The 16,160-nt window shown below is 38.6% G+C and overlaps 2 protein-coding genes across 2 annotated transcripts in view; one reads left to right on the top strand and one right to left on the bottom strand.

Annotated features, from left to right (window-relative positions):
• The window catches only part of LOC121234498 (G-type lectin S-receptor-like serine/threonine-protein kinase At4g27290), a 40,421-nt gene extending 38,079 nt beyond the window's left edge, over nucleotides 1-2,342 (bottom strand). The window contains 4 exon segments of the mRNA XM_041130444.1: nucleotides 421-578; nucleotides 698-832; nucleotides 1,029-1,149; nucleotides 1,152-2,342. Coding sequence (XP_040986378.1) covers nucleotides 421-578; nucleotides 698-832; nucleotides 1,029-1,149; nucleotides 1,152-2,303 — 1,566 coding nt within the window. The 5' untranslated portion in view covers nucleotides 2,304-2,342.
• A 7,189-nt stretch (nucleotides 2,343-9,531) lies between these two features.
• Nucleotides 9,532-14,287, top strand: LOC121235509. Its single transcript, XM_041131856.1, has 2 exons — nucleotides 9,532-9,990; nucleotides 14,207-14,287. The coding sequence occupies exons 1-2, from the start codon at nucleotides 9,532-9,534 to the stop codon at nucleotides 14,285-14,287; spliced, it is 540 nt and encodes a 179-aa protein (XP_040987790.1).
• The last annotated feature ends 1,873 nt before the right edge of the window (nucleotides 14,288-16,160 follow it).

Here is a 16,160-nt window from a genome sequence, read left to right as displayed (position 1 = left end):
ATTTGCTCTTTGTCTGGTCTATTCAAGTTCACCTTTATGTCAGTACAAACCTTGCTCAATTCTCAATAAAAATTTCATTAACTAAAGAAGATAACCAAACAAGAATTTCCTGCTATAGAAGGGTCAGAGCTCAAACCAAAAATAAAGGACTCCAAGCTTTTGTTAGGCATGTATTCGTAAATCAAAATTTTCTCATTTTCTTCTTTGCAACACCCTAGAAGCTTTACAAGATTGCGGTGCTGAAGTTTGGCAATTAATTTGACTTCATTTATGAACTCATTAGGTCCTTGTCCGGAATTCGGTGAAAGCCTCTTCACAGCTATCACTTGCCCTTCTGGCAGTGTACCCTTGAAATCAGGAGGTTAGGAAATGTGTTCCAAAAAATAAACTACACATATGGTGAGGATGTTTTTGGTCTACCTTATACACAGGTCCAAATCCACCTTCTCCCAACTTCTTGTTGCTTGAAAAGTTATCAGTGGCATTAACTATGGCCGTCAAATCAATTATCGGTAACTCCATGTCTTCCTTCAGGCCTTCATTTTCACAATCTTTCTCCTGTCTTCTCTTTGCCATTCCTGGAATATTAGGAACTGAATTGGGCACAATTTTCTTGAACAGAAGAACTATTGAATGCAAGCGGCCAACCATCTACTCAGATGCATTTCTAAGTTAAGAACTATAAATATAGCTTTACCTTTGAAACTAGACTTCTTCTTCCGTATGTATGAGATCACTCCAAGTGTTAGAATTCCATTGACTAATGCTACAGCGCCGGCTATGATTCCTGCCCGTTTTATCTTGCTGGTGTTCCCCTTTTTCCCATTATTTTCTGAAAACGAAGTTAGAGTTCTGCTCAATCTGCATATATCTGACTATTGATCAAAACTTATATTAATTTTGAATATGCTGCCAAGGCGATATAGTTGTCCAAGTTATTCTCCTCTATTCTTAGTAAAAGTGCAAAATTCAGAGCAACTTTTTTTTTTTTTTTAATTTTTTAGAAGGAAAAAAGAAGTAAAAAGCACCTAGTTCTGAACTGGCCATCTTTATGTATAGCTCTTGCCCACCCTGAGAGTACACAACAATGTCAATCAATTTCTCGAACCAAAGCAAGCAGCCACTCCCTTTTCCCCTAATATCTAAATTTTGGAATATGCTGTGCAAGAGCAGTTTTTCAAGCACAATCCCTCACATTCATTGAGGCTCAAAGTCGCATTAAACCAGGAAGAAGATGTGTCGGGCAATTTCAACCCAGTGTACTTGCGGAAACCATTTCTAATATTGCATACCAATGGAGTCCTTCGAACACATCCATCAGACCAATCTACTGATTTCCAATCTTTTGGAGACTTGGGTAAGAATCCTTCCAAGCATGCACATGCAGGAGAGTTATCGTCATCGCAGGCAGCATATGCACCACAGAATGCATATCTTTGACACGCGTCTGCCTGGGATGTGGAGAAAAGCTCCCAACTGCGTGTTCGATCCATCCACATAAACCGCTGCGCAACGCCTGATGGGTTTATTATATATCTTGAAAAAACAGAAGTGTTTACTAGTTTGAACTTGTAATACACCTCGTTCCGATTCATCACGAATTCATACTCGAACACTGGATTCCGATTTAAGCCCGGATATCCCGTAAAACGAAGACCATTCCATGACCCTGAGCTAACCTTTATCGTATTCCCCTTCATCAGAACTATTTGCGGAAGCCCACGAGGATCTAACCTTACTGAAAAATCACCTCGACCAGGATCTTCCGTGCTCTTCCAAGATGATATTACTCTATCTAGACCAGTTTCCAAGTTCCTTCCAAGCTTCATTTTCGGTAGTAATGTGTCACAAGGATAATCAAAACTCTGCCACAAAAATCTCTCTGGGTCATCAACATTCCCATCTTTCACAACAAGATTTCCAGTATCCAAGAGCTGTGCGACTGGATTAATTTCTGCTCTTCTTAATGTATTAGTTGACCAAACAATATTATTTGTGCTATTGAGAAGGGCAAGAACTCCTTCATCGGTGACCGTTAAAACTCCTGAGTGATCGTTAAGCGGAGTGTCTCTGTTAGCCACCCATACGACGGTCCCAGAAGATATCACGTACCATATTCCGACGTATCGGCTTTTCGAACTGCCTGGGCTGAAAAATCCCATTTCAAATGTTCCACCGGCTGAAACTAATGTGTCGCCGTCTCTGATTGATTGACTGGAAGGAAGAGTGTCCAGCGCAATGGATGTTTCTAAGAGGGAGAACAATAGAGAGAAAACAAAAGAATAGGTACAGGCTTCGGCCATTGGTTTCAGTTTTCTAATGGTTTATCTGATTCTGTTTGGGAGAAAGTATTGTGTGTGTATGGTAAATGCAGACAAGAAGAGATATGTGGAGAGAACGGCAAGTTGCTTCTATGTATACACGTCTTAGCTTTCGTCATTGACTTCAGGAAACGGTCGTAAACCGTGTCGAGTGAGTCTTGCTAGGACCGGCCCAGTGTGCATTAGCCCGGGGCGCACGTTTGAGTGACTCTGACTTTGGTTTTTTTTTTTCCCTCCTCCTCCTTCTGCTGCTTCTTCTCCTCTTTTTTCTTCTTCTTCTTCTGTAAGGCCCTGTCTCTTCATCAAAGTAGCCCGGATCAGTGCGTGAAAATGGCCGAGCCATTTTCGTGCTTAGTGAGAATCCCGAACGACGTCGTTTTTGAGGTGAGTGTTTTCTTCTTCAACTTCCGTTTCTTTCCGCATTTTTCTGTTTCAGTTTCAGTTTCTCCCGCATCTCTCTCGCGCACGTCTCTCTTTTCTTTTCGGTTTCATCTTTATTTCTTGTTGTTGGCTTTAGTTTGAGTTTCCGAATCCCTTGTACTAGACCGCCTCACGTGGATTTCTGTTGCTGCGTTACCTCTGGTTTCCCGAGTGTCGCCGTCTGTTGCACTCTATTTTCTCTCCATTTTTGCATTTCAGTTTCCATCTGCAACACATGGGCATCATTTCGCATCCCCTCCTTTTTCGACTGGTAAGGGTTTCTTTCTCATCCAAGTCTCGGTTTCTCCTTCTGTAACCGTGCGATTTCTGCTTTTTAGTTTTGGGTTTGGTTTATCTTCATTTTGTTGCAGTATCTGTTTTTGCTGTGAGATTGAGTAGCTTTTTGTGAGTTTTTCTGGTTGTTGCGTGGTGAGTATTTCGGGTTGGTGTTTTGTCCTAGGTTTGGATTATTTGAAGTTTCATTGTAGTGGAATTGTTGGACTGGTGGTTGAGAAAATATTTGGAAGTATTAGTTTATACTTTATGTTATGGAGTTGGGAATGGAAAGAAGAGTGCTTGGTGTAGTGTAAACTGGTTAAGTTGGCAAAATCTGCGTACTTAGCTCGAGCGGACTGTCGAGCGAGACTCGAGCGAACCTCTCTGACTTGCATTCGCTCGAGCGGAGTGTCGAGCGAGACTCGAGCGAACCTCTCTGACTTGCATTCGCTCGAGCGGAGTGTCGAGCGAGACTCGAGCGAACCTCTCTGACTTGCCTTCGCTCGAGCGGTCTGTCGAGCGAACTTGGCTCGAGCCAACTGTCGAGCCAACTTTCAGCAAACACTTTTTCAGTTCCAAATCAGTCTCCACTTATAACCAACATACTGAGTTTAGTATAGAATATTTTGGGTTGAAGTGTGGGCTGTCCGGATTGTTATTTGGCTAGTTAAGTTTGATTAAACTCGTTGAATTATGGTCTAGAGTTTGAGTCTTGAGTTGTTTAAGACCAATTGTGTATTGTTGGACTTTAATATTTAGTTTATATTATCTTATGAATAGGTGGCGAGACGGATAGAGACCGTATTCAAGTCATAGATAATACGCTGCAGGAGTCAGGTAAGTGGGGCTCCTATGCTAGGTTTTATACAAGTTAATAAGACTGAGGCTGATTTTATGAAAAACTTGCATATTTTGTGTTATGTTGGGAACTTGTGAAAATAAAGATCAACCTCGGTCACTCATCTGCATTATTCATGAAATCTGTGTGAAAAAGGAAAAAAAATATGTTTTGGCATGCAATGTGTAGACATGAGCTAAATTCTGTCATGTGGTTTCTGAAATCTGGAAAAGAACGATATTGAGAATATGAAAAGTTGTGCATTTTTTTAGAAAGATGTTCTGGCTTTTGTGTTCAGCGTGTGTAACTGTCTGATTCTGTTTTGGTACTTTGTATTATTTTGTTATAACATCTGAAAACCTTTGGCATGGTGTACTGGTTTTCGTATCTGACTCTGTCTCTGCTTTGCTCTGCTCTGCTCTGTTATGCTCTGCTCTGTTTGGGTTGGTACCAACTTCTCTGTCTCTGAGTGCACCCACTTTGGAAACAAAGTGGTTTTATTGTGGTCTTTCCTGTGTGCACACTCGGGGCTCCGAGAAGAATAAAGGAAAGATTTCACCTCTGTCTCTGCCTGGTTTGGCCACCGGGGTTAGCACAACCCTACCACGAGGGTGAAACATGGTCTCTGCTCTGTTTGATGCTCTGTTTTGATTTGATGATGATACTCAGTTTATGTTATGCCAAAGTACCATGGGTTTTACTTGTTTTAAAACCATCGCTCTGTTATTTTGAAAATATGTTCTGTTCTGCATGATAACTCTGGAAAAATATTTTGGTCTGCATACTCTCCTTGATAAATGCTTATGTTTGCACGCTAGCATATGATTTCTGCTTACTGAGTTATTGATAACTCACCCCCTATCATTATAATATTTTTCAGATGATGTGGTGAGTCCAAATGAGGACCTGGATTAGAATGCTGTTTGTGTCTAAGCTGAGGAGATGTTGGTAGAAGAAGGACTTCTGGCGTTCTTAGTTTTAATATCTTTGAGTTTTATTTATGTCTTGAGTTTAGTAAGATTTATGAAACATTTAGTTGGTTTGTTATGACTATCGAGAGGTTATGGACCCCTTTGATTTATTATTATTGCATTAAAGATTGTGTGGAGTTTGTAATGAGATTATTGAGAAGATTTGAGATTGATTTCATTTATGAAGTTTTTTTTTTAGAGTTTATTCTCTGGATGTGTTGGGAGATATGTTTATGAGTGACAAGTAGAAATTCTCCAAGCCACCCGGATTTGGAGCGTTACATTTGGTATCAGAGCCAGGTTTGAATTCTGCATACTATAAACCTAGGAGGTTTAGATTTCTGTGGGTGCATAGGATTGAATATTGTTGAAGTGGGAAGTCTTAGAATTCACAGGCTTTGCGAATAACTATGAAGTGTGGTATTTCATAGGTCTATGAACTAAATTCATGTTGATTAAGGTTTAGTTTAGTGGCGGAGCCTTCTTAAATACTCAGATGGAGTAAGATGTTAAATTTTGGAGAGATTGACTATTACTACCGTTGTGCGTTCCTCTTTTGTCTCTGTTATAGATATTCTTATATTTTTGAATTCTAATATATATACGTTTTGTTTTTACAAATACCACTAATTTTCTATGTTCTTATAAATTCTATTTTCGAAGCGATTTTTAAAAATTCTAGTTATTTTGTCAGGATGCCACCTCGTCGTAGAGAATGAAGCATGTCGGATCTGAATGCGATCGAGAACGAAAGGGAAGCAAACCTGAGTGCTTCCGACGTATTACGAGCAGCTGCACATCAGTTAATTGATGACCTTGTGCAGAATCCCACGGGTCGCCAGCGTAATTTCAATGAAGGGGTTGTACTGTTGAACAATTCAACCGTATGCACCCTCCTTTATTTGATGGGAGAGGCGATCCAACTTTGGCGGAGGATTGGATTCAGGACATTGAGGAGATTTTGTGAGTCCTAACTTGTACTGAAGAACAAAAAGTGGCATACGCCACATTCAAGCTTACTGGGGAAGCGAAGAGGTGGTGGATCTCTGAAAGATCTATCAGGGAAGCAGAGGGGACAGAGATAGTCAGTTGGCTGCACTTCAAGCAGATCTTTCTTGAGCGCTTCTTCCCTAGCTCTTTCCGTGAGGACAAGGCTATGGAATTTGCCACCTTGGTTCAGGGGACAATGACGGTACATCAGTATGCTGCTAAGTTTACTGAGTTATCCCGTTTTGCTACTTATTTGATTCCCGATGAGGAAAAGAAGGCACGCAAATTTGAGCAAGGACTGAATGAGAAACTGTACGTACGTGTGGTGGGTTTCCAGATTCGGAACTTCTCAGAATTGGTGGATAAAGCAACAGTTTTTAAAAGAAGCGCTGCAATGCATGAACAGAGAAAAAGGACTACTTCTACTGGGTACCAGTCTGGCATGGATCAGGGACCATGGAAAAAGAGGAATGAGGTTAGTAGTTCGGGAAAAAGGCTGGTTCAGAGTAATCAACAGCCCTACTAGTGTAGGACATGCAATCAAGTGCACTCCGGAGAGTGCAGAAAAGGGGCGGGATTGTATTTTCGTTGTGGCAAAACAGGACACTACATCAGGGATTGCCCAATGCAAAATAGGAGCAACCAGACATTCATACCGCCACCTCAGAGGAATGAAGTATCGGCCCGGGGCAGCAATCAACGTCCTACTGCGCCTACTCGAGTCTTTGCACTAACACCTGGAGAAGTTGAGGGTAGGAATGACGTGATCACTGGTATGACTCTTTGGTTTTACTTCAAGGATTTATAGTTTCTATTATTTTCTTTTCTTTGATTGATTCTGGTTAAGACTTTGAATATTCTTGGTTCATGGATGAGTTTGAATGTGATCACAGGTACTCTTTCTCTGTTTTCTAATAATGCTTTTGTGTTATTTGACTCGGGAGCGACACATTCTTTTGTTTCCACGGCGTACTCTAGATTTTGCACTTTAGATACTGAAAGGTTGAGGAACAAGTTAGTGGTTGCGACCCCAGCAGATTTAATAGTTTTCCACATTGTTGGGTTTGATGTAATTTTGGGTATGGATTGGCTGGCTTCCTTTCACGCCAGTATTGATTGTGCTAAAAAGGAAGTGGTATTCAGACCCCCTAATGAAGGTGAATTTCGGTTCACAGGATCAAAAGTGAGGTTGACTCCACCCATCATTTCTGCCATTCAGGTTGGAAAACTGTTGCATGATGGTTGTCAGGGATTCCTAGCCTGTGTGGTAGAAGCGCCAAAGGGGGAAGTGATGTTGGAACAGATACCTGTTGTGAGGGATTATCCAGAGGTCTTCCCTGAAGATTTATCGGGACTTCCACCCGAGCGGGAGGTAGAGTTTGCTATTGAGTTAGTTCCAGGCACGGCACCCCTTTCGAAAGCACCTTATCGCATGGCGCCATCTGAATTAGTGGAACTCAAAGAGCAGTTGCAAGATTTGTTAGATAAGGGTTTCATCAGGCCCAGTGTTTCACCTTGGGGAGCTCCAATTCTTTTTGTGAAGAAGAAGGATGGATCGATGAGAATGTGTATCGATTATAGGGAACTTAATCGGGTGACCATAAAGAATAAGTACCCGCTACCCCGTATAGAGGATTTGTTTGATCAGCTTCAGGGTGCTCAAGTATTTTCGAAGATTGATCTTCGATCAGGTTACCACCAGTTGAAGATCAGAGCTGAAGACGTGGCTAAGACGGCGTTCAGAACCCGTTATGGCCATTATGAGTTTTTGGTCATGCCTTTTGGCCTGACTAACGCCCCAGCCGTATTTATGGACTTGATGAACAGGGTGTTCCATGAGTTTTTGGATAAGTTTGTGGTTGTCTTTATTGATGATATACTGATATACTCCAAAAGCGAGACCGAGCATGAAGAACATTTGAAGTTGGTACTTGGGACACTCAGAGACAAGCAGCTGTTTGCTAAGTTGAAGAAGTGTGAATTTTGGCTTGATTCAATCACGTTTCTGGGGCATGTAGTTTCAAAGGATGGTATTTCAGTGGACCCAGGAAAAGTGGAAGCCGTGGTTAATTGGTCGGCACCGAGGAATGTTCATGAGGTTAGAAGCTTTTTGGGATTGGCGGGGTATTACCGTCGATTCATTGATGGGTTTTCCAAGATAGCAGTCCCTCTCACGACACTCACCAGGAAAAATAATAGGTTTGAATGGACAGCAAAGTGTGAAGAAAGCTTCCAAGAGTTGAAACAGAGATTAGTGTCAGCCCCGGTGTTAACAGTTCCCACAGCTAGAGGCGGATTTGTTGTCTATAGCGATGCTTCTAGGCTTGGTTTGGGGTGTGTACTGATGCAACATGGGAAGGTTATAGCTTATGCCTCACGCCAATTGAAAGTGTATGAGCAGAATTATCCCACCCATGATCTGGAACTCGCGGCAGTCATTTTTGCACTTAAGCTTTGGAGACATTACTTGTATGGAGAAAAGTGCGAAATTTTTACTGATCACAAGAGTTTGAAGTATTTCTTTACCCAAAAAGAATTAAACATGAGACAAAGGAGGTGGCTTGAGTTGATCAAGGATTATAATTGCACCATTAATTATCACCCAGGCAAAGCTAATGTTGTAGCCGATGCTCTAAGTAGGAAGTCAGTGGGACCGACAATTGCAGCTATTACCACTCAGCATAGGTTGCTGATGGATTTAGAAAGAGTTGGTATTGAAGTCTTTTCTAGTGATACAAGTGCTGTCATGGCCAGTTTAGTGGTTCAACCTGCTTTGATAGATAGAATCAAAGATGCTCAGAAAGTGGACTCAGAGTTGGTGAAGCTAAGGGAAGAGATCGGAAACGGGGACAAACCTGATTTTTGTATTTCCAAGGATGGAGTTTTGAGGTTTAGGTGTAGAGTATGCATACCTGCAGATGATGAACTAAAAAGGTTGATTCTTGAAGAGGCACACCGTTCTTTGTATACTGTTCACCCAGGGAGTATCAAGATGTATCGGGATTTGAGAGAGTCCTTTTGGTGGAATGGCATGAAAAGGGAAATTGCTAAATTTGTAGAACAATGCCTGACTTGCCAACAAGTGAAGGCGGAACATCAGAGACCTGCAGGATTATTACAGCCACTTCAGATTCCAGAGTGGAAATGGGAACATATCTCCATGGATTTTGTGACAGGTCTACCAAGGACCGTAAGCGGGCAAGATGCTATATGGGTGATCGTGGATCGCTTATTGAAGACCGCCCGTTTTGTGCCCATTAAAGTTTCTTATAAACTAGAGAAACTAGTTGAACTGTATGTGCGGGAGATAGTGAGGTTGCATGGAGTACCGGTATCCATTGTGTCGGATAGAGATCCTCGCTTTACCTCGAAGTTCTGGCGAAGCTTACAGGAGGCAATTGGTACTCAGCTAAGTTTCAGTACTGCTTTTCATCCTCAGACAGATGGACAGTCAGAAAGAACTATTCAGATTTTAGAAGACATGTTGAGGGCATGCTTGATGGATTTCAAGGGATCTTGGATGCAACATTTACCATTGGTTGAGTTTGCATATAATAATAGCTTCCAGGCTAGCATTGGGATGGCACCTTACGAGGTTTTGTATGGCAGGAGATGTAGGTCTCCATTGTATTGGGATGAAGTAGGTGAAAGGAAACTTCTAGGGCCAGAGATTATTCAGCAGACCACCGAAAAGATAGATATCATTCGGGCTAGAATGAAAGCAGCTCAAAGTCGACAGAAGAGCTATGTAGATAAACGCTGCCGTCAGTTAGAATTTGCGATGGGAGATAAGGTTTTCTTGAGAATTTCACCAATGAAAGGAGTAATGAGATTCGGAAAGAAAGGTAAGTTGAGTCCTAGATACATTGGGCCGTTTGAGATTCTTGATCGGTTTGGACCGGTGGCGTACAGGGTGGCTCTACCACCGGCGTTCTCAGGAGTGCATAATGTGTTCCATGTGTCCATGTTGAGAAAGTATATCCATGACCCCACTCACATCATAGATCATGAACCCTTGCAGATTCAAGAGGACATGACCTACACCGAGGAACCATTGCGGATTCTGGACAGGAAAGAGCAAGTGTTGCGGAATCGAACTATTTCTTTGGTTAAAGTATTGTGGAATAATCATGCTATCAATGAAGCATCTTGGGAATTCGAGGAAGAGATGCGAGTAAAGTATCCTCACTTGTTCGAAATAAATTATTATAGCTTGTAACGAATTTCGAGGACGGAATTCTTGTAAGGGGAGGAGGATGTAAGGCCCTGCCTCTTCATCAAAGTGGCCCGGATCAGTGCGTGAAAATGGCCCAGCCATTTTCGTGTTTAGTGAGAATCCCGAACGACGTTGTTTTTGAGGTGAGTGTTTTCTTCTTCAACTTCCGTTTCTTTCCGCATTTTTCTGTTTCAGTTTCAGTTTCTCCCGCATCTCTCTCGCGCACGTCTCTCTTTTCTTTTCGGTTTCATCTTTATTTCTTGTTGTTGGCTTTAGTTTGAGTTTCCGAATCCCTTGCCCTAGACCTCCTCACGTGGATTTCTGTTGCTGCGTTACCTCTGGTTTCCCGAGTGTCGCCGTTTGTTGCACTCTGTTTTCTCTCCATTTTTGCATTTCAGTTTCCATCTGCAACACACGGGCATCATTTCGCATCCCCTCCTTTTTTGACTGGTAAGGGTTTCTTTCTCATCCAAGTCTCGGTTTCTCCTTCTGAAACCGTACGATTTCTGCTTCTTAGTTTTGGGTTTGGTTTATCTTCATTTTGTTGCAGTATCTGTTTTGGCTGTGAGATTGAGTAGCTTTTTGTGAGTTTTTCTGGTTGTTGCGTGGTGAGTATTTCGGGTTGGTGTTTTGTCCTAGGTTTGAATTATTTGAAGTTTCATTGTAGTGGAATTGTTGGACTGGTGGTTGAGAAAATATTTGGAAGTATTAGTTTATACTTTATGTTATGGAGTTGGGAATGAAAAGAAGAGTGCTTGGTGTAGTGTAAACTGGTTAAGATGGCAAAATCTGCGTACTTCGCTCAAGCGGACTGTCGAGCGAGACTCGAGCGAACCTCTCTGACTTGCATTCGCTCGAGCGGAGTGTCGAGCGAGACTCGAGCGAACCTCTCTGACTTGCATTCGCTCGAGCGGAGTGTCGAGCGAGACTCGAGCGAACCTCTCTGACTTGCCTTTGCTCGAGCGGTCTGTTGAGCGAACTTGGCTCGAGCCAACTGTCGAGCCAACTTTCAGCAAACACTTTTTCAGTTCCAAATCAGTCTCCACTTATAACCAACATACTGAGTTTAGTATAGAATATTTTGGGTTGAAGTTTGGGCTGTCTGGATTGTTATTTGGCTAGTTAAGTTTGATTAAACTCGTTGAATTATGGTCTAGAGTTTGAGTCTTGAGTTGTTTAAGACCAATTGTGTATTGTTGGACTTTAATATTTAGTTTATATTATCTTATGAATAGGTGGCGAGACGGATAGAGACCGTATTCAAGTCATAGATAATACGCTGCAGGAGTCAGGTAAGTGGAGTTCCTATGCTAGGTTTTATACAAGTTAATAAGACTGAGGCTGATTTTATGAAAAACTTGCATATTTTGTGTTATGTTGGGAACTTGTGAAAATAAAGATCAACCTCGGTCACTCATCTGCATTATTCATGAAATCTTGTGAAAAAGGAAAAAAAATATGTTTTGGCATGCATTGTGTAGACATGAGCTAAATTCTGTCATGTAGTTTCTGAAATCTGGAAAAGAGCGATATTGAGGATATGAAAAGTTGTGCATTTTTTTAGAAAGATGTTCTGGCTTTTGTGTTCAGCGTGTGTAACTGTCTGATTCTGTTTTGGTACTCTGTATTATTTTGTTATAACATCTGAAAACTTTTGGCATGGTGTACTGGTTTTCGTATCTGACTCTGTCTCTGCTTTGCTCTGCTCTGCTCTGTTTGGGTTGGTACCAACTTCTCTGTCTCTGAGTGCACCCACTTTGGAAACAAAGTGGTTTTATTGTGGTCTTTCCTGTGTGCACACTCGGGGCTCCGAGAAGAATAAAGGAAAGATTTCACCTCTGTCTCTGCCTGGTTTGGCCACCGGGGTTAGCACAACCCTACCACGGGGGTGAAACATGGTCTCTGCTCTGTTTGATGCTCTGTTTTGATTTGATGATGATACTCAGTTTATGTTATGCCAAAGTACCATGGGTTTTACTTGTTTTAAAACCATCGCTCTGTTATTTTGAAAATATGTTCTGTTCTGCATGATAACTCTGGAAAAATATTTTGGTCTGCATACTCTCCTTGATAAATGCTCATGTTTGCACGCTAGCATATGATTTCTGCTTACTGAGTTATTGATAACTCACCCCCTATCATTATAATATTTGTCAGATGATGTGGTGAGTCCAAATGAGGACCTGGATTAGAATGCTGTTTGTGTCTAAGCTGAGGAGATGTTGGTAGAAAAAGGACTTCTGGTGTTCTTAGTTTTAATATCTTTGAGTTTTATTTATGTCTTGAGTTTAGTAAGATTTATGAAACATTTAGTTGGTTTGTTATGACTATCGAGAGGTTATGGACCCCTTTGATTTATTATTATTGCATTAAAGATTGTGTGGAGTTTGTAATGAGATTATTGAGAAGATTTGAGATTGATTTCATTTATGAAGTTTTTTTTTTGGAGTTTATTCTCTGGATGTGTTGGGAGATATGTTTATGAGTGACAAGTAGAAATTCTCCAAGCCACCCGGATTTGGGGCGTTACATCTTCTCCTCCTTCTCCTTCTCTCTCTTCAGAAAATTAAAAAATTAGACCGAACCGGTCTGAACCGGCCTGGTTTTAGACTGAATCGGTCTAGAACTAGTTTTCAGAATTGAAAAACTTGCTGAAACCGGTCCGGTTTCTATTCTGGACTTTTTCAGCCCAAACCGGACGGATACTATTTAATATATATTTTAAATTATTATTTTAATTTTATATACAATGTATTGTTATTATAATTTATATTATTATAAGAATATAAATTATAATTATTTACAAGATAATGTTATTATAATTTATAAAATAAAAATTTAATATTAAATATGAAAGTTTAATTGATCATATGCTTTAAACGTAAAATATATATTAAATATTAAATTATTAATAACATTTTATCATAAGAAGTAAGAATCAAAAAACAAAGAAAATCACTCAAATATTATTACTAAATTTTGATGGCCAAATAAATTCTCAATATCTTTTTTTGATAAGTACATAAGACATTAGTAGATTAGTAACACTAATATATATTAGTATATAATTTATATTAATTACAATTTACATTTTATGACCTAATACTAATAGTAAAATATCTTATAATATCTTATAATAGTAGTAAAATATCTTATAATAGTAGAAAAATAGTAGTAAAATAATTTATAAATAATAATAAAATAGTTTAAGATACAGTGTTCAATTGAGTTTTGAAAAAAAGAGAAAGAAAGTTTAATAAAAATATTATATAGTTATAAACTTATTTTAATATAATTTTTATTTTAAAATTAAAAAAATATTATTTTTTGTGTTTTGTTTAGATATTTTAAAAATTTGCAATGAATAGGTAATGATTAGATAAAAAAAATTAAAAATTTGAAATTAAAAATATTTTATATTTAAATGATATTTGAAAAGAAATTTTTTGATAATATTTAAAAATACCCGAGAACAGTTATCTTCCCAAACAAGCACTAAAAGGAAAGGAAAACTCAAGGGCTCCGTGATGATGTATGTATGCCGTAGTAGGTGTCTAAGGGTGCAACTTTTGGATAAATTTTAGAACCGAACCAACATACACCGATTTTGGAAATTTAAAAACTAATACAGGCCAATTCATCATCGAAATTTGAACTTTCAATTTTTCTGATTTATCGTTTACACTTATGGCACTACATAAGTTCAATATTATAATAATTTCAACGCTAAATTTAATTGTTAGAATTTATTATTTATTAATAAAAATTACTAATTCATTAGTGTCTAACTTATTAGTGAGATTAACTCATTAGTTATAAGATTAATATACACGAATAATAAAATTAAAGTTTCATATTATATTAATTAACAATCTCGCATATAATATATATAATACAATATAAAAAATTAAATAAAAAATATTTTATATATAATATAAATTAGTTTTACAATATATATATCGGTCCGGTTCAAATCAATTTTAAAAATATGAAAACTGATACTAAACCGGTATAGGATCGGTTTTGGTGCTTAATAATCGATACCAAACCAAATTAGTTATCAACTGAACTAAACCCACTGGTTCAATTGGTTTAACTGATTTTTTGGTGTTTTTTTACACCTCTAGGTGTTCCTTTCTGCCACCGTTGTGATTATTTTATTTCTTTTCTACAGTTGTTCTCTGGTCCAAGAAGCTACTACTGCCAACGAGAAGAAGATGCTGCTGCCAGCATGAGGAAGCTAATGTCTTCATGAGCAAGTTGACGCCATGAAGAAGTTGTTGCCAACATGAACACGGCGATTCTTTCATGAAGAAGGTGCTCTTTCATTTCAATCAAGTTCAAAACTAGATTAGTTTGATTTCAGTTAAGTTCTTTGGAAACCCCCCTCCCTACGTTCATTTAATCCCCAACTCTAATCACATTGTATATGATATGCAAGGCTTGTTGATGATAAATATTACTGTTTTTTAATAGTTAGCAATTTGATTAAGATCAGGCCAAAACTTCATAGAACAAAAGTAACAAAAAAATAGTGCAGCTAGATGAATGTGGCGTGCTTAAAATGCAAGGAGATCGAACTCTGTTGACTTGCGCGTTTATAGGGGTTTAGTGTCTGCTCATATAATTAAGCTTCTCATTTTACTATGTACTTTAGTGTCTGCGTATATAGGCTAATTAATCAATATGTGAATTTTTGTGAACACAAATAAACAATGTCTTTGAGCTGTCACAGCTTACTATTGTTTGTTTTGTGTGATAATTTTTTTGAGAGTTTTATAAAAACATGCCATTCGATGTGAAAAGGGAAAGATCACATTAGGCCTTTCAATTCCGAGTCTTTAAGTACTAAAGTATACTCTTCTTGAAGAGAATTTATGTTATTGATCATTATAAATTCCTTCCCTTTAAAAATGTAAGTTTGTGGTTATAAATTGCTTATATTTGAAATTACTGGATATATCAAACACAACTCATCCAGATTATTCAAGCTACATGAAGGTTCACAGTCGAACTTATTTATTTGATTTCATTTAGGTCTATTTGGCTAATTTTTTTCATTTTTTGTTAAGCCTAATATTGGGCAATGCCACATGCATTCTTTCCTCATTTCAACCATTGTCATCCATTGTCATCCATTTGTAAGTCACATTGTGCAAGGCAGAGGTAGGCCACCACCGAAGTAGAAAGTGCCTAAAATAGAAAAGGTTGTCAGGAAGTTGAATATGGGAAGCAAGAAGGCAAGGAACACTAGTGATGTAAATAAACGGAAAAAAAGCAAGTTATACTTGATTACTTATGTGTAATAGTCACTTGTTCATTTATGAAGAAATTTGTATTCGGCAATGATTATTAATAGCAGTTAATATGAAGTATTCATCGTGCATTTATTTCTTCAAATATAGCCATGTGAAACAACAAAAAGAGGTGGAATGGACGAATACTTGATTCCTGGTGCAGCTAACTTGCAACAAGGTTATATGATAGGAACACGACACAATGTCATAATTTAGGTTTATATTCACAGCTAAACATTTTACAGTTTACTTGTTATTACGTTATTTAACAATGTATATCATTCAATTTTTTCAAATCTCAAAACAATAATAATATTAAAAAATAATATTCTAACAATATTTTATTTAACTTTTAGCTTTTATCTAAAACCATCTCATCTCATCTCACTATCCAGTATTACATAGCACATTACAGCCAAAAGGATTTAACATTAGATATTGTGGGTCTTTGCCACTATGAAAGTCTAGGAGGCATGGGGGAATAGAAATGAAGGGTATGCTTCTATAAAAGTTATTGGAAGCTATCCATTGCGCAATTGAATGCGCTCATCGATTCATATCTCGATGAATTTTCCTAGCTTGCCAACTTTGAAACTTGCTCAGGAGTTGCCTTATATCTTGAATTAAAGGCTGAACAGTTCAGATTGGTGTGGTTTCAAGATCATTCACTACTTGTATGATGATTAGTGAGTCCCCTACAATTACAATCTTTCCATTGCTTCCTTGACTCCTATAAGCAGTGTTGTGACTTCTTCTTGATTAGGGTCTTGGCTAGGGATGAATGCCATCTGAACAAAGACTGGTATGCCTTCTTTTGTTCTACAGATGCAG

This window comes from Juglans microcarpa x Juglans regia, chromosome 6D (assembly GCF_004785595.1).
Source record: "Juglans microcarpa x Juglans regia isolate MS1-56 chromosome 6D, Jm3101_v1.0, whole genome shotgun sequence".
Lineage (NCBI taxonomy): Eukaryota > Viridiplantae > Streptophyta > Magnoliopsida > Fagales > Juglandaceae > Juglans > Juglans microcarpa x Juglans regia.
This window is presented reverse-complemented; position numbering and strand designations above follow the sequence as displayed.

Excerpts from the sequence above, each read along its gene's own strand:
- LOC121235509 (XM_041131856.1), top strand. The coding sequence starts at position 9,532 with ATGAAAGCAGCTCAAAGTCGACAGAAGAGCTATGTAGATAAACGCTGC. Across the intron at positions 9,991-14,206 it reads AATTCGAGGAAGAGATGCGA|TTGTTCTCTGGTCCAAGAAG; the intron begins GTAAAGTATCCT and ends TCTTTTCTACAG.